The sequence below is a fragment of the Lactuca serriola genome, chromosome 3 (assembly GCF_051521515.1).
Source record: "Lactuca serriola cultivar US96UC23 chromosome 3, Lser_US96UC23_V15, whole genome shotgun sequence".
Taxonomy (NCBI): domain Eukaryota; kingdom Viridiplantae; phylum Streptophyta; class Magnoliopsida; order Asterales; family Asteraceae; genus Lactuca; species Lactuca serriola.
This window is the reverse complement of record NC_136410.1, coordinates 201493223-201511299: the sequence shown is the minus strand read 5'-3', so window position 1 is coordinate 201511299 and position 18077 is coordinate 201493223. Positions and strand designations below refer to the sequence as shown.

The window sequence follows — 18077 nt, the reverse complement described above, 5'->3', positions numbered from 1 at the left end:
ATCAATTGATAGGGACCTAATTATTACTGACTTGCAAAATGAGGTCCGTCAATTGCAAAACGAGTTCAGTGAATGTCACAAGCATATGAGGTCACAAGATAAACGCTTAGCATAGCGTAAGGCTACTTTAGTCATGCTTGTAAAACTTATCAATAAAACTCATGAAGATGATGTTGGTACCTTAAAGGGTCTTGAGGTACATTTATAATTATTTCACTCCCATACACTTTTTATTTAACTTAATGTTCCTTATGTTTTTGCATTATTTTTAATTGAAAACTATTGAACCGTACATGCACTTATCATGCAAGATGATGGTACCACAAAGTACAATGACATGTGGGAGCATGATTATGGGCCAGCCACACCCGAACAACTGTTAAATCACGACCTTGAGCAGCCTTCTCCACGTAGTCAATCGTTCGATGTAAATGAGATTCCAATGGATGAATACAAAATGTCGGCAGTAACACCTCTTAGGTGTTCTCTAAGCCAAATGGTTATGTCCATATGGTAAGTCCTCATGGATACAGATGAAGAGGAAAGGTGTTGCATGGCTGCAGCCAACACCGTTGGACACTTTTTTAGAGTCTATGGTACACAATCTATATAAAGAACGGGATGGTTCGCTGTTATTTGCTCACGGTTTTTGACCGATATTGCGACGAATGAATTTTGGACGCGCTTATACGCAGATAGTCACACAGGTTGGTTGGAATGCGATGTAAGTTATATAATTATATGTTCATTACATACTACGTTTCTAATAACAATAATTACTTTAATGCAAATTCTTGATTGTCAGCACATCATGATGTGGATCTCATTGATAGTAGAGCGTAGAGCGGATGCTTGGTGGACGGTTGTGCCGACAACTTTCAACACTGATGTATTTGACCAGAGTGATATGGCTAACGAATCCATTTACCTAAGTAATAGTAAATTAAAATATAATGTTATTTAATGATTAATAATTTTTTTTGCTTTACATCCCAATCAGTATACAAATTGCTCATTGGTTTTTGAGTGCTTTGGATTTGAAGACATTCAAAATGACTATATGCGATAGTCACCGGAAGAACGACTACTTTTCAGAAGAAGATGAATGGTTTATAGGCATGACAGCCCGCATCCACATACTGCTAGTGAGTATCAACTACTGGGGTACCAAACCAACCGATGCAATCCCACTTGAGAGTTTCAACATGACCCTCGAAAAGTCCCCAGACGTACCACAACAGATTGACGGTAGAAGAGATTGTGGGGTATTTTTGTGTTGGTTCCTGGAGATGTTGATCACTGGAAAATCATATTTTATAGAAGGTAAAAACGGTTTATGAGCAATGTCATATTGTAAACGACTGACATGAATTTTTTAGGGTACAAGGATAAAGACAATTTGAACATTATAATATTACTATTAAACAGATCCTTTAAGTTTATGTATTTATTAGTTTTGTGTTGGTTTTTAAGATTACGTTTGCAATTTAGATTTTATAGGAACAAAGGTTATACAAAAAAACTTATTTTTGAAAACATTACATTTATTTTTGCAAATAATACAAAAAATAAATCGGAACGAGTGTCCAGAATACTACTCCGGAGTTCCAAAGACGTCTTCAGAACGTTACATTCCGAAAAAGTGGTTAGTTTACTAAAAGAAAAAAAACATGGTATTTTTTGTAAATACTACATTTATAAGGGTTAGATTATTCAATTTCCTAAGTTATTATAGATAAAAATCCTTTTGACTTTGAAAATGAACGTCAACACTCTCTTAACCTAATTAATACTAAGGGGTGTTTGGATAAATTAGTTTTTATCTTATTAGCTTATTGCGGTAGGAATAAACAGTTTTTGCAAAAGTGTTTGGATTAGCTTATTGCGATGGTAATAAGCAATAAGTTGATAAACATTTTTAAATGTTTGGCAAACAAAACAGCTAATATGAGTAAAATGACCAAAAAGGGTTTCCTTTTATATGTTAACATATATTTCTTATTAAAACAAAACAGTTTTGTGTTTTAAATAATAATAATAATTTTCTTATCCATAAGAACTAAAAAAACATTTACCACATTATTTTTACACCTATTTTTAAATTGATCGGGTACATCTTTCGAAATATTCAAGAACCATGAGACCATAATTTTCTTATTCATAAGAACTAAAAAAATATTTATCATGCAAACCTATATTAGACCACAAATTTCATTCCAAATCCATATTATCCATCACATAGAGTTGTAACCCATTCTATATTATCCAAAATAGTTTCATGCTACTACATTAAACCATAAAATGAAAATACCAAAGAGTTTCAAAACAAAATCATACGTCATTACATGCACGAGTGTTTGACTTTAAGTAAATCTGTCCCGCAATCATATCGGGTATTGCACTCATAAGCATATCGTCATTTCTACGTTGTGCACTTGATACTTCGTCATGTGGCTCAATACCATCATCAGGTTCTTCATCATTGCATGAAATATAAGATTCTTCTTGCAGTATCTGAAATGCTGCATCACCACTACTGCTCATTCTAATGTAATTGTGAATCACCATTGAAGCTAGCACAATTTTCACTTGGGTCTTGAAGTTGAAATTTATATGCATATCTCTTAGTAACACCCATCGAGCCTTCTAGACTCCAAAAGATCGTTCAATTACACTGCGAAATGACAAATGATAATAGTTAAAATTTTCTTTGAAGCCTTTTTGGTTCCCGCGCGGCACGAGTCTATCCACGTCAAAAATCAGGAATATGATAACCGATGTTTGAACCTTTGTAGGGAGCAAGATAACCTTTTGTATTTGGATATTTGGCGTCTACAAGGTAAAACTTACCTATAGAGGTACAAATAAAGCATATGATTGTTATTCATTTATACCAGCGTCTACAAGGTATGTATTCAACTACTTCTCTTTCTCTATAAGCCTCTTGAGAAACCCATCTTTGTTTCATTAGTCTTTGGAACCATAAAATTCTGACGAGCTGGCTTCTTTAGAAAGATCTCTAACGCTTCCAAATATCCTATTGAGCCTTCTTCAAAACCCCGGAAAGTAGACACAATTGCCATGCAATCTTCTGTTTTCACTGAGTGTGTGGTTTGTCTTGAGGTCTAAGTGCTCCTTGTTAACAAAACATCAAAATTTGTGTCCGGTTTCTCTTTATATGACAGACTTACCATACTTTTTCCTTCAAATTTTCTTTTGTTGTCACGCCTGGGAGTTAACTTCTTCCCCCTCCTTTTCTTACTAGAATTGCCAAACGTTAGAAAAGGATCAACCATCAAATAAAAGGACTTCATCAGTAGCTTCTTTTCCATCCATAATATCCACAAACTGTACATCATCCGGAGTGCTATTGTCACCAAATTCACAAGGTACCTTAGCCTTGTCTCTAACAGCTATGATATCCCGGAATAAAGCCTTGTAATATGTCTGATATACCTCCAAATTATTATCCTTAAACTTAGCATACTCTTTATCTTTCTATATGTACAAAATGAGAATGTCACGAAAAACACAATACAAATAATAAACTGCTAGATAAAATTTATAATTATTACGTTAATTTTTTCATCCCACCATTCCTTTGATGCTGAGATTATATTTCTCATGGGATCAATTGAAATTCCCGTTTCCAGTCTTGTTAAACGGTCATAATATTTGAACTCTTTCCGCATAATGTCTCATTTGTTTTTCATTTGATTTTTGTCCAAATCTTTACCTGTTCGTTCCAAAAGCCTCTTACATATATTTTGGCATGCGAGCTTATTAAAATAAGTACCCGGTATATTCCCATTTTTTAGCTCGTTCATACATTCCTCAAGAAACATCTTGAATGTATGAGGATCCCAATTAAATCAATTTGTAACTTTCAGTTTGGGTGTATCAATACCCACATCATGAACATTGACAATGTCCATTACCTATATTAAATCATGGTAATGAATGAAGAAAATTCTGAATTTTCACCCTAATGTTGAATCAAAACACGCAGAGGAATTTGTAAATGCAAACAAGAATCACTATACCATCAATAGGAGCAAATAACAACAAGAATCAAATATGAAGAAAAAAAAGAAGCATCACCGGGACATTTTTCTGTAGCAGCAAACAGGTAAAAGCAAAATAAAAAAGAAGCATCGATGGCTTCCTTGTCGATTTATGCATGACGGAAAAAAACGCAAACCTGATCGTCGATGGCTTCCGGGGTCGATGACAGTTCACGTTGAGAAGGAATAACGAACGACAGAAGAATTGTGAAGGATTTGATCGAGAAAGGGTTTATGGGTTTATGTATCGTTTTTAAAGGGTAATTTGGTAAATTCTCAAATCACTAAAATTAAGCAATAAACAATAAGCATCCCCTTGCTTATTAAAATCAACTTATTTAGCTTATTCCTATCACAATAAGCTGATTTTTAAGGATTTATATAAAAACACTTAAATTTAGATTATTATGATGGGAATAAAGCACTTCAGGATTTTTTTCCCTATCCAAACACCCTTCGATTAGGGTTGTTCAGTATTGGATAAAACCGAATTGTCCAATTGGACTATTTGGTTTGGATATTCAGATTTTTGGATTGGTTTTCAACAAAACCGAATGATTATTTTGGATTGGTTTTGGTTCATAAAATAATAACCGAATAGTCCAAAAAAACCGAATAAACATTTATTATTTAATTATTTATACTAGGTATCTATAGTTATTTATTAATTTTGTAATTTATTTTTTCAAATAGGTTCAAAACGTTTCACCCGATAAAAAACATTAATATGCATTTTCTATCAAAAGTTTTCTATCTATAAAATATTTAACTATAATATATCTTTTTAGTAATTGTTTATAAATTTCAAATCACAACTAAATAATTTGTTTTCACTTGTTGTGTAAAGTTAGATAATATCATAATTATATGTCGTTTTAAGTTGTTTCTGTTTTTAAAAACCGAATTATAAATACGGATCATGTTGAATGTACTGTAAGCTATATTAGGATCGAGCGTATCTAAGAAAAACCCCTTCCTCTAATAAATAACAAAAGACGCTTCAGTGAAGCTACATCGCCTCTCTCCTGTGAAGCCACCGGCCTGAGCGCCACACCCCCACAGCTACCTTCGACCCTATAGCTACAGGTACGTTTCTTCCTGCATTCTTTCATTTTTTTTCCTACTGTCGCTCTTTCTTCTTTTTGGCTGGATTCGTGTTTCTTCAATTTCCCATCTAGAATCTGTTCTTATCTACAAGATAGGAGATAGTCGAAATCTGTTCTTCGACCCCTGCTTTGCTTTCTGTTACCTTCGACCCCAGGCCATGAAATATGTTCTTATTTCTCCATCGAAAATCTGGACACCCACTTTGATCAGTAAATTGATGCATCGGATTTGGTTCTCTGGTTTCTGTGAATGTGAATCTGTTTCTGTGAATATTAATCTGATTTTGGTTCCCTGTTTTCCGTTACCTTCGACCCCAGACCATGTTCAATTTTGTGATAAGCTGATTCTGATACCTTCAATGTTGTCGATGCTTATATAATACCTTCAATTACTCTGTACAAGTTCATTTTGTCCCTGTAGTCCTTCATTCGTCATCGCCACTGCTTCCTTCATCGACACTCAATTCTTCATCATCTCCGGCAGTCCCAATACAACCTCGTTCCCCGATTAAGGTATGAATCTCATATATCTTGTTGATTTCTAGAAAACCTAGTTCAGGGTTAGGGTTTTTATTCCCAAAGCATACAAAGGGTCTGTCACTTGAACAAACTTCACGGGGTTCACTTCAAACTTCATCTCCAATTAAGATACAAATCGAAACATTATTAGGTTTCTAGTTCACTATTACATGGTTAGTAATTTACAACTTCATATCATCTCGTGTTTGAAACATGGATGATCCCTACCAAGTGTTTGATCAATTGTCTGAACAATCTAGTTCTAAAAAGGGTGATTCGTTTTGATCGATTGTCTTTTCATATACAATCTTTATTCACAGTTTCGTTTAGGTTCTGTGTTACAACAAGTAAATCAAACATTTTCTTGTTTCAGGCAGTAGAAAATCAAGAATCACCTAATCTTATCAATGCTTTTGAGCTCATTGGAATGTTTTGGAGCCTTGAACTCTTGGGGTTCTTTGAGTAAAAAGTGAAGAACCTGTTGAATTTTTTTTCTCTGTTTTGAAGCTATTATATAATTGTTGTATTGCATTGCATATTACCAAACATACCCTTAATTAATTCATTTCACTTATTAACATTGTCCAATTGATTCTTTTTTTTTTTTAACAGTGTCAAGGTCACAAAGAATCAAACATTTCATGTCTCATGCAACCACTCATGTTTTGAAGTAAGTCTCAATTCGTTTTGAACTTTTTCCAATGTTTTGGTTTCATCTTTGTTACATTTATCAACTAAACACACAATTTTTCGCTTCAAATTGGTAGAAATGTATGTAGTTTAAAAGAATTGAATTTCATCTTGTATTATTATAGATAAAGGATATTAAATACAGACCTCCTGGAACTCAACTCAACCTCCTTAATCACATTACTTTTACTCTTCAAGAGAAAAGGTACATACAATACGATACAATACAACTTTTTTCTTTTTCTTTTTCTTGAGATCATTCCACATTTGTATTTCCTATTCATATAATAAGATTAAGGCTATGTTTGACGCGCCATAGCTAGCTGATAAGCTAGCTTATTTTTTGAGCTTTTTTATGTTGTCGTGTTTGGTAAGACAAAAAGTAGCTTATAAGCTACTTAGACTAGCTTTTTAGGAGCTTTTTAAAAAATTTTCAAATACACCCCTTAATTAATTATAGAAACACATATTCTTACATGTCCTTTTATGTAATTTTATATATTTCAGCTAGCTTTTCAGCTAGTTTTACCAAACGTTATTTTTTATCAGCTAGCTTTTCAGCTAACAGCCAAGACTATGTTTGGCGTACTAGCTGAAAAGCTAGCTGATAAAAAATAACGTTTGGTAAAACTAGCTGAAAAGCTAAAGGAAATATATAAAATTACATAAAAGGACATGTAAGAGTATGTGTTTCTATAATTAATTAAGGGATGTATTTGGAAAATTTTAAAAAGCTCCTAAAAAGCTAGTCTAAGTAGCTTTTAAAAAAGCTATAAGCCACTTTTTGGCATACCAAACACGACAACATAAAAAAACTCGAAAAATAAGCTAGCTTATCAGCTAGCTGTGGCGCTCCAAACACAGCCTAAATACAAAATAGTAAAATACAGCTCTGTTTGTTACAGTTTTGGCTTGATTTTTGGGCGAAGTGGAAGTGGAAAAACTACTCTTTTACAGGTTAATTAATTCTCTTCTCATACTATTCTTTTTTTCTTTTTTTTATATTTACTTTTTTTTTAATTATTTCATACAGCTTATTGCAGGTTTAACTAAACCAACTTCAGGCTCAATTTACATTCAAAGATACACTGAAAATGGTACTCCAAATCAGCCTCCTGTGTTACTATCTCCCGAAAAAGTTGGTATTGTTTTTCAGTTTCCTGAAAGGTATTTATTACCTTTTTTTCTTTTTTTAATTTTCGAAGTGTTACTTTAATTTGATATGATTTATGATAGAATTATTGTGTAACAGGTATTTTGTAGCAGATAACGTTTTTGATGAAATTACATTTGGGTTGCCTAGACAGAAGACTGACATTAAAACTAAACAACTTATTGCTACACGACTTGAAAAAGCTATCACTTCGGTACTTTTTACTTTATTTTTAAAATATTCATGTGTAGAAAATATTTATTTATTTTTAAAATGTTAGGTTGGATTAAATGGTATTTCTTTGGATAAAAATCCAAACTCATTAAGTGGTGGCTACAAACGTCGCCTTGCTCTTGCTATTCAACTAGTAATCTCTTTTACCTACTTCTTTTCCATATTTTGGTCAATATCATATATATTGACTTTGACTTTGACTTTGACTTTTGACCTACTTAGGTACATACTCCGGAGTTACTTGTACTTGATGAACCTCTAGCTGGACTTGGTATGGAAAAAAAAACTTATCAACTTTATCTTTCCGTTGACTTTGTGGATGATTTTGGTTGACTTTTTTGCAAGTAAAGTTTTTAATTTACAGTTATGATTTAGATTGGAAAGCACGTGCGGATGTTGTTAAGTTGCTCATGGATTTAAAAAAAGAATTAACTATACTTGTTGTAAGCCATGATTTAAAGTAAGTAATTTCTTCCTTTTCTTAATTTTTTTTAATTAATTTTGTTAAGTTAAATTTTTTTATTGTAATTGCAGAGAGTTAGCTCCTTTGGTTGACAGATCATGGCGGATGAATGTTGGTGGAGTGTTGATGGAGGAGCCACTACCGATATAATCTACTCACAATGTTATTGTTAATTATGAGTATGATCAATGATGTTCAAAATTTTACTTATAAGAATAGCTTAAAATTTTTTTATTGTTAGTAAAAAAGTGAAAGGAATTAGAAAATTTCGTAAAAACCACTTGGGGTTTGTTATTATTTTCAAAAACACTCTTAAGATTTTTGCATTAATGAGTTGCAAAAAAACAAACGGAAGATTACTTTTTAGGTTAAAGATGTTTTTATTAAAACAGATCAAACTTTGAATGGTTAAATCGAAAAGACAAATTTCTTCATGTAGTTAAACTGAACAAACTCCAAACTGGATTGTGGTTTTTATAGAATTCAAAGTTTTATGTACTGATTTGTTGAAAAAAAAACAAACTCTATGGTTAAAAATAATAATAATAATTTTTTCGGTGGTTATATGAAGAAAGACCAAATCACAATGGCTTTTATGAAATTTTCTCAAGTAAAAAAAAAAAAAAAAAAAAACACCTACTTTAGCTTATTTAGTTTTCGCATGAACAACAGTTTCCATAGAATTTTTTTGCTGAAAACATAAGTTCATTTGTGATTAGAAAAGGAATAATTCATTTTAGTCTTTTATCCACAACATGTAGGTTCAATATTTAATAATTATGGAAAACACATCATACATACATATATTATTCTTTATTCTTAATTTGTGACTATAAGTCTATAACTATCTTTCTAATCCACACAACCAAACTCCATTTTCAAGGAATAGAAAACTTGACAAATAATTATATTTTCCAATCTTCTCCTTCTAAAACTCCAACACAAAATCTACAATGCAAATAATAAAAAAAAACGTGAGTAATCTTATAAGCAACAGTTAAAAAATGAAATTTGAACTTACATTCTTCATCAGTTTTAATCCAGTGTGCTTTTTCTTTCTTTAACATTCCATCAAGAGGATGTATGTTGCCTTCATCCTCTAATATCATTTGTTCATCATAATACATGTTCTTAACATCAAGAGGATTAGCTTCTTGAGGGTGGACTTTTCTTGACTTTCGAAACATCTGTAAAAGATAATACAAGTATTATATTACAGTGGGAAAATTACAATAACACCATTATATTTTGGGCAGTTTTGCAATTTTTGCCACAAATACTTTAATATTTTCCAATCAAAAACCATATAAGTTTTAGACATCTTACCAAGTTAACCACTTTTACCTGTTATGTTATATGATTATACATCAGGCTTCACTAATAATTTTCTAAATCAACCATTTTGACCTATTAATTATATCACGTTAAATTTGGAAATTTGTGTAAAAACTCTATTCTTTGAGTGGAAATTAACCTTTTTCTCAGTTGAATCACAAAAACTAGCATTCACACTTGTGAAATTAATAACCTTTTTCACCATTTTCTTCATAAAATTCAAGGCATGGATTTTTGTTTTCTCCTTTCTCTCTAATTTTCGGTGTCTCTTGTATGACGTGGCATTTTTCTTGAAAAGGGTGGCAGTTATTGTCTTTTGTATCCTTGCTGGCATTTCAGAATATTCTTTGATTATACTTTTATTTTCTTTGGTATCCATGCCTTTGATTTCTTTTTCATCTATCTTTTCCAACTTCATAACAAAAAGTTCTTCCTCAGTTTCACTTTCAAATGACATTTCAACTTTTGGTGTCATGGGCTCTTCAGTAATTGATACTAATATTGAACCAAGAGTTCCAATTGCAAGAAAGCTGTGAAAGAATTCAGGGCTCATGTCAACCGTTTCTTGTTCGTTTCCTTCACTATTTGGTTCATGATAATATTGTTGTTCTTCAAGTCCCCATAGAGTTGAGAAACAAGAATAGGATTTCCCTGCAATTAAAGGTTAAATCTTGGGCAATATATAGAAAAGTCACTATATTTTAGCCATTGTCAATCAAAATAGTTGATGAAAGTAACCTAAGTTTGACAATTTTTTTGTATGTCGATCACTTTGACTTGCTATATAACAAGTTAAAGTGGTCACAAGGGAAAAAAGTTGTAAATGTCTAGTGACTTTAGTGGAATATTAAGTGTCAAAGTTTAGTCCAAAAAGTTTCACTAATGGCACTCAACTTTAACAACTTTTTCTATTGTGACCATTTTGACCCGTTAGCATGGTCTTTATCCTACATTTTTTGGTAGGACGAAAAATTACAATTTTTGTTTCATTGACATTATCTGAAGTAAATAGAAGTTATTGTAAAGCTTAAAAAAGTAAGTACTTGTGGAAACATTTTTGACTTGTTGACTGTTGTTGTTGTTGAATTTTCTATGCATCCAACCTAGTGCCTGAAACAAAAGAAAAGAAATGATATTAAGATGAAATCTTCTTGATTTAATCTAAAGTTTGAGATATACATAAATGTGCTCACATTCATCTTGAATGTTGTAATAATGTGTGAATGATCAACGAAATGCTCAAAAACACAAATTTATGAATTTTAAATTATGAGAGAAGCGAACAAGCTATTTATTATGATTTTTGTAAGAGTTAACACAGAGAAACATACAAAAAAGAATATCAGCAGTCTTTTTCAATTTTGTCCCACACAAAATGGTGGGACAGAGATTCTCTCCCGGCCTCTTCTCTGTGTAAAATTCATGAATACCCTCATCAAAAGTTGCCCATGAAAGCTTCCCCTCTCCACCCACCCTACCCCACACAGCGCAACCTTAGGGATACATATTAGGGCTACTTAGGGATACATGATATCTATAATTAGCTAGGAAACAAGTTGCTCTGGAACAAAAATGTTACATTGCCTTTTGCTATGCTTGTCCTTCCCTCCCACTTGCTCATTTAAACAAACAATAACTTCCACAAGTACACACTGCTATTAATGCTACACATCTCAAAATAGAAAAAACTATGTAACTTTTTATGGAAACTACCAATTATTTATGTGCTTATTTTTAATAATATACTCGTTACAAATTAGTCGTTATAAAGGAATCTTTCATGATGCATCACAATGGTGGCTTAAGGGATGAGTATTGGAATTTCACACATGAGGTATAATATTCAAAACATTCAAAACTATGACACATCTGAAATATTGCTAGTGTTTTGTGATTGACCTTCCACATAGACGTTGGAGCTGGTTGACGTGGGCTCAGTGGCGGAACAAAAAAATTTGATATAGGGGTACAAACATTGTCAATATATTATATGTAGTTATCAAATATCGGACATTAAAAATATGTTATAATCTCTTTAGTTGGGGGTATAATAACATGAAACATGTTTACAAATAATATTTTATATATATATATATAAAACAATTTTTTGAGGGTACTATAGTATCTCCAACGTCCCATTTAGCTCCGCCACTGCGTGGGCTCCTTAGATGATGCGATTTATTATTTTTTTCGATGATGCATCCTTGAATTTCTTGTTATAAATGACTATAAGGAATGATTTTTATTATAAAGGACTAAAAAATATATTTTTATTATTGATAATTGAAAATGTGGAGGTGCTTAGCAAACAATGGGGAGGTACTTAATAAACAATTATAATTACTTATGTCTAACTGCATCCCAATCCAAACTTCTAGTCATCCCTGTCCAAAGCCCCCATTGTTCAAACTTAGGTCGTCTATGGAGAAGTTTTTATAAACGTTAAAACTTAGAAAAAAACATTAAAACTAATAAATCCCAGTAAACTACATAAATCAAGAAAATGTATCGTTTCATGTTTGCTTCTTTCCTAAATGATTTAACAATATGAGCTAGTTAACAGCTAAACGTATAAATAACAATTAATACTAAAAAAATATGAATAACAATTAAAACTAACAAATATAAACACTGAAATCTAAATGAGTGGCTAGTTTAGGGGAGAAATGGATGAGAGACCTGTTCCAAAAAAGGAGAAAGATATGTTGTCTAGAAATTTATCGTGGGTGCCAAAGAAATCTAAATGGGGATGTAAAAAGGCTTAACTAATTTATCTTTGATTAATATATAGAATGGGACCCATGGTTCAAGTGGGGTTCATACACCCTACCACTTAGGCTATGTTTGGCGGACTAGCTGAAAAGCTAGCTGATGGCTGAAAAACTAGCTGTTAAATAAAAAGCTAGCTGATAAAAAATAACGTTTGGTAAAACTAGCTGAAAAGCTAGCTGAAATATATAAAATTACATAAAAGGACATGTAAGAATATGTGTTTCTATAATTAATTAAGGGGTGTATTTGGAAAATTTTAAAAAAGCTCCTAAAAAGCTAGTCTAAATAGCTTTTCAAAAAGCTAGCTTATCAGCTACTTTTTGGCTTACCAAACATGACAATATAAAAAAGCTCGAAAAATAAGCTAGCTTATCAGCTAGCTGTGGCGCGCCAAACACAGCCTTAGACATAAAGAAAATGATTGGTGTCGGACCTAACTCGAAAAAAGATCGAAAACCTAACCGGTTTTAAAATAAAACCGGGTCGAAAAAAATCGGTCATGAAAAAGACCAGCCCGAGACAATCTAGGACCGATAAGAAACAAGAACGGACCGTTCAAGAGTGGTTCCAAAAAAGACCAAACCGCTTGGTCTGTTTGGAGACCGACACAAGACTGATCCAAAAATAACCCAAAACTGGTCTAAAAAAAGATTGAGTCAAAGTTTATATACATATCATTTTGTGTTAGTTACATATTTTTTTTAATCACTCATTGCCCAATTTCTTCCCCTTTAATATTAAAGTTTAGTGTATAGTTTTTAGTAAATCTTACTGTATCATTTTAATGCTAATCACACATTTTTTAACTGAAAAACTCAAAACCAAAACTAAAGAATATCGAAATCGAACTGAGTAGAAGAAAAGCGCACACAAAGACCACGAGATCGGTCCGAAAAATGACACCGCTGATCTAAAATTGACTGGACCGTTCGGAGATTGGTCCAAAAAGACCGGACTGTTGATTGACCCAAGATTGGTCCTTATAGTTTCATTTTATACCCAAAAATATAAAATTTTGGCTATGGGTCCTCCTATTTACCCAAATATAAAATAATGTTATCACCCCACCCTCCCTCCTCTATCTCTCTCTACATTACAATCACTCAAACCATAAACCTACAAAACAAATGTTTGACATCACCGGACCATGGCTCTGACAAAGCGATAACTTGTTGGAATTATGAACGTCGTTGCCACCACCGTCGGAAGATATGAATGCCACCACCACCGTCATTCTATACCACCACCACATGTCAAAATTGATGAGTTTTGGGAAGCTAAAAACAATCCTTTTTATTAAAACAATTTTAACGCCAAATGGAAGCATTTAAAAATAACTAGTTTATTTAGAACATTTTAACAAAACCAACAAGATGATTAATTACATGAATTAAAAAGATTATGAAAACCATAGGATGTTAAGAACACAATCTTTAAAGACATTGAACCCACTTGGTTTTGTAACACCCAAGATTTTGAAAGCCAAGAAAGTAAAGGAAACCCTAAATTTAGGAGGGACTTGGCAAGTCAAAGGAAGGACTCGGCGAGTCGGAGCGGGATCCGGGTCGAGGAGTAAGTGACCAACTCGGCGAGTCGGCCAAGTGGACTCGGCGAGTCTGGTCTGTGCGAGGAAAACCCTAAATCCGGGGCTTGGAGCCTATTTAAACGTCTCAATCCTCTTCCTAGGGCTCCTTTACTGTCTCTCACACCCAGAACGCCGCACCCTAAGCCCCCATTGTGATGATTCATGCTTTTGGCCATTTTTGAGTGATTTAGAAGAAGAAGAAGAAGTGGGAATCTTTGAAGCATCAAGGAGTGGCTTTGGATCTGAAGTTTGGGGAACATTTCAGAGCATTGGAAGGTATCAATTCGTTTCCCTCCTTTAGATCTTCTTTGGTTATGAGTTTTGGGGCTTTTAAGCCATGCCTAAGATCAATTTCAAGCTTGAGGTCCGGATCTGAGGTTACTACCTCAGATCCATGCTTGTGTTGGTTTAGAATCCCGTAAAGTATCAGCCATTGGGTGGATTTTGGAGCCTCTTGGTCTTAAACCCTAGTTATTAGTGCATTTTGCCTAGATCTCCCTCTCTACACGTAAAGTTTGCAACTTTACGTGGGGAATAGGCTTGGGAAGGGTAGATCTACAGTTTGGAGTTCATGCATGACTCGGAAGTCCTCTGCATGTAAGTGGATCTTAATGGACTCGGCGAGTCCTTCGGGTGGACTCGGCGAGTAGCTTGAAGATGAGGAGGAACTAGACAAGTGGGATGAACAGCTCGTCGAGTCGGATGAAGATGAGCATGAACTCGGCGAGTTGGATGAACAACTCGGCGAGTTGGATGAAGATTGTCGTGTGCTCGACGAGTCTGTTTTTAGACTCGGCGAGTCAGGTCGCGTGGTTCCAAACCCTTCGAGTTAAGTCTCGAGTCAGCGAGTCGAGCCAGGACTCAGTGAGTTGGACAGGACAGGAATCAGGAATCAGTAGACTCGGCGAGTCAGGAGCTGACTCGGCGAGTAGAGTCGTGAGTGGAAGAACTCTGGACTTATGAACTCGGCGAGTCAGTAGGGTGACTCGACGAGTAGGGTTGACCTGGAAGATTGACTTTGACCAGGACGTTGACTTTGACCAGAGTTGGCTTGGTTGACCTTTGAAGGTCAGTTAGACTAAGTGTTATGTTGATATTGGTAGCTCGGGGAGCTAGCGGAGCAGCAGTTCGGAGTCAGTGGTCAGGTAGCGGTCAAAGGGGTTAGCAGCAACAGTTCAGCAGTATCAGGTGAGTTTCCTGACCAGTAGGAACGGGTCTAAGGCACCAAGGCCGACCCGTGTAGACGAGATGCTAGTACTAGAGTGTGGGCCGAGCCCGTATCTCTGGGTTTAGTCAAGTATGATATATGTGTTAATATGATAGAGTTGCTTATACTTGTTGTCTGCGTGATACTTGTATGTTATGGGTTAGCGGTTGAGTGTGGGCAGGGCTCGTATCTCTCCGAGGTTGGAGTGTGGGCTAGGCCCGTATCTCCCAGATAGCGAAGTGTGGGCAGGGCCCGTATCTTCACGAGTGTGGGCAAGGCCCGTATCTCCCAGATAGCGAAGTGTGGGCAGGGCCTGTATCTTCCCGAGTGTGGGCAAGGCCCGTAACTCCTAGCTGAACATTGGTTGTTATATGTTTGCATGGTATGTGGTAAGGTGGGGAACTCACTAAGCTTCGTGCTTACGGTTTTCAGTTTTGTTTTCAGGTACTTCCGGTAGCGGATGATGGAGCTCGGGATGATCGCATGGCACACACCATAGATTAGTTAGCCTGGGAATGTTTTACTCTGATAGTGAACATGTGTTTTGAAAACTTATACTCTGTTTATGTTTTGAAATGATGATTTTACTTTAAGTGGTACTTTATTAAAAGAAATTTTTAGTCTTGAATCTTGGGACATTACAAGTTGGTATCAGAGCCTTGGTTTGAGGGATTCGGGCATACTCTCGGGTGTGCCTGAACTCAAACTGAGGGGTCGGATAAAAAGTTTTCAAAAGTGAAAAGACAGTTTTGTAAAAAGAATTTTGAGAACGAAAAACAGTTTTAGAAAAGCAAAAAGAATTCATAAAGAAAAGAACTTTGAAAAGAGAAAAGAGGTGTGGTGCATGCAATCAACCGAGCTCAAGTAAGTACCCCAAAATACCCATACAAGTTTATGTTATGATTATCAGTTGATAGAACAACATGCTAGAATAGGACTAAGGATCTAGGGATGATGCCTTATGTGCCTGTTATTTGTGCTTTTGAGCTGCATGATAGTGCTGATTAGACAGTAGTAGGATGGCCTGTTTAGGTCATGCCTGAGTTTATGAGTTGTGATGCATGCTAGTTCAGATTCTTGCTACGTGGATATGATTGCTTGAGTATGTTGTGGTTAGATTTTCCCCTTGTCCGAATGCTGCTTGCTTTGTGCATTGTGGGATTTTGAGTGATGGGAGTTAGCCATTAGATGGATACGTTACGTCACATGTGATCAGGGTTGAATAATCTCAGAGTACTGGAATCGGCCCTATTGCGCAACTCTCGTTTGAGTCTAACCGTTGTAAGGACGAGTCTTTTACTTGAAGGATTATCTGAGCCTCGTCGCATGTGATGGTATCCAGGTGATGGCTAATTGGCATCACAAGGAGACCTTCAGCAGCTGAGGACTGGTTTGAGTTGAGTCAGAGGTTTCCCTAGGGTAAGCCTAGGATGAGATAGTGTTGGGAGCAGTATTAGTGGATAAGGGACCTGGTGGAGTCAAGGCAATTCCTGAGGAAAGTACGGATAGATGTGGAAGGTAGTACGGACCCGTACTACTGAAAACAGAGGATCCGTACTCGATTCGGGAAGGACAGAGACAAGACTGGGAACCTGGTAGGGCATGTCTGGTCTCGCATCAGTGATGAGTATTCTGATAGTGGTTGTGGTATATTTTCAGCATGGTGACATTGCGAGAGAGACCAGCGGGTGGATCAGGCGCCGGAAAGGGATCAGGCTCCGGTTCAGGGACCGAGCAGCTCGAGGAGCGGATGAGAGAGTTGATATCAGATGAGGTTACGCGCAGTATTCTAGCTCAGACTCCTGTGATCTTTGGCACGGTCAAGGAGGGTATACTGGAGATTTTGGATGAGAGGCTGAGAGCCTTCCATACTGAGATGATGGCATTGATGGGCGCGCGTACCTTGACATTTCGAGAGTTCAGAGCTTGCGGGGCACCAGATTATCATGGGGCTAGGGACCCCGTTGCTAGCAGCAGATGGTTGGCTGATGTTGCCAACGCTTTTCGTGCGAGCAAGTGTCCCGAGGGGGACAAGGTTAGATTCGCCTCCGGTCTCCTGAAGGACAGAGCGAGGGATTGGTGGGAGGAGATTGGTCATGCTTTGGGGGATGATGTCGCATTGGACGCGATGACTTGGAGCGATTTCTCGGCCAGGTTCAGGGCAGAGTTTTCGCCAATTATTGAGGTGCAGCAGCTGGCACGAGAGTTTCAGGATTTGACGCAGACTACTGAGATTGTGGCGGGGATCACCGCCAAGTTCAGGGAGAGGGCTCTTCTTGTACCGCAGTATGTAGCGGATGAGGAGATGAAGAAGGCTCGGTACCATGAGATGTTGAGGGATGACATCAGGGAGTTCGTGAGCAGGTCCAGCGGTAAGACGCTGGAAGATATGATTTCTTGGGCTAGAGAAAGGAAAATTGATTTGGAACAGATCCGGAAGAGGAGGCCCGATGAGGTTCAGGTAGCTACGGGTTCGGGCAAAAGGCCCAAGGGATCGGATTCGAGATCGAGGGATCATCAAGACCGCAGTCGGTGCGGAAAGTGTGGCAGGGCGCACGGGGGCGCGTGCAGGAGTGGTAGCGGTGGTGAGTCTAGCTGCTTCAAGTGCGGTCGGACTGGTCATTTCAGCAGGGATTGTACTGCTACCGCCGCGCAGGGACCAGACTTGATATGTTTTCATTGCAACCAGCGGGGCCACAAGAAGGCCCAGTGCCCCAGTTTGTCTTCGGCGGGACGGGTGATGGCACCCGCCCCTGCAACTTTGAGGATCGCAGATGGCCGTCAGGGCCGGGTAGAGACACCTGCAGCAGGGAGCAGGGCTTTTCAGATGACGCCCTTGGAGGCGCGAGCAACGTCGGACGTTGCAGGTATGCAATTTCCCATTTTCAGTTCTTTTATTTGTGCATGATTTCATTGTTATGGTTCTGCATCATTAGCGGTAAAAGTATT

The 18077-nt window shown here is 36.3% G+C and overlaps 2 protein-coding genes across 4 annotated transcripts; one reads left to right on the top strand and one right to left on the bottom strand.

Annotated features, from left to right (window-relative positions):
• The first annotated feature begins 5014 nt into the window (after positions 1-5014).
• ABCI11 (non-intrinsic ABC protein 14) lies at positions 5015-8495 on the top strand. Of its 3 annotated transcripts, XM_079031657.1 has the most exons (12): positions 5015-5150; positions 5592-5683; positions 6063-6158; positions 6302-6359; positions 6505-6584; positions 7285-7336; positions 7413-7546; positions 7632-7746; positions 7813-7899; positions 7989-8037; positions 8142-8226; positions 8301-8495. In XM_079031657.1, exons 3-12 carry the CDS (start codon positions 6097-6099, stop codon positions 8377-8379), a joined length of 801 nt encoding a protein of 266 aa, XP_078887783.1. In that variant the 5' UTR covers positions 5015-5150; positions 5592-5683; positions 6063-6096; the 3' UTR covers positions 8380-8495. The 3 variants fall into 3 exon arrangements, 2 of the variants coding, with proteins under 2 accessions (XP_078887783.1, XP_078887782.1); XR_013702899.1 differs by lacking the exon at positions 5592-5683 and having other exon boundaries at positions 8131-8226; positions 8301-8379; XM_079031656.1 differs by lacking the exon at positions 5592-5683.
• Positions 8496-9134: 639 nt separating this feature from the next.
• Positions 9135-13570, bottom strand: LOC145095978 (protein LAZY 1-like). The gene is made up of 5 exons (XM_079033777.1): positions 13457-13570; positions 10608-10674; positions 10483-10563; positions 9704-10215; positions 9135-9416 (listed from the first exon to the last, which is right to left on the bottom strand). The coding sequence occupies exons 1-5, from the start codon at positions 13568-13570 to the stop codon at positions 9135-9137; spliced, it is 1056 nt and encodes a 351-aa protein (XP_078889903.1).
• Between the last annotated feature and the right edge of the window lie 4507 nt (positions 13571-18077).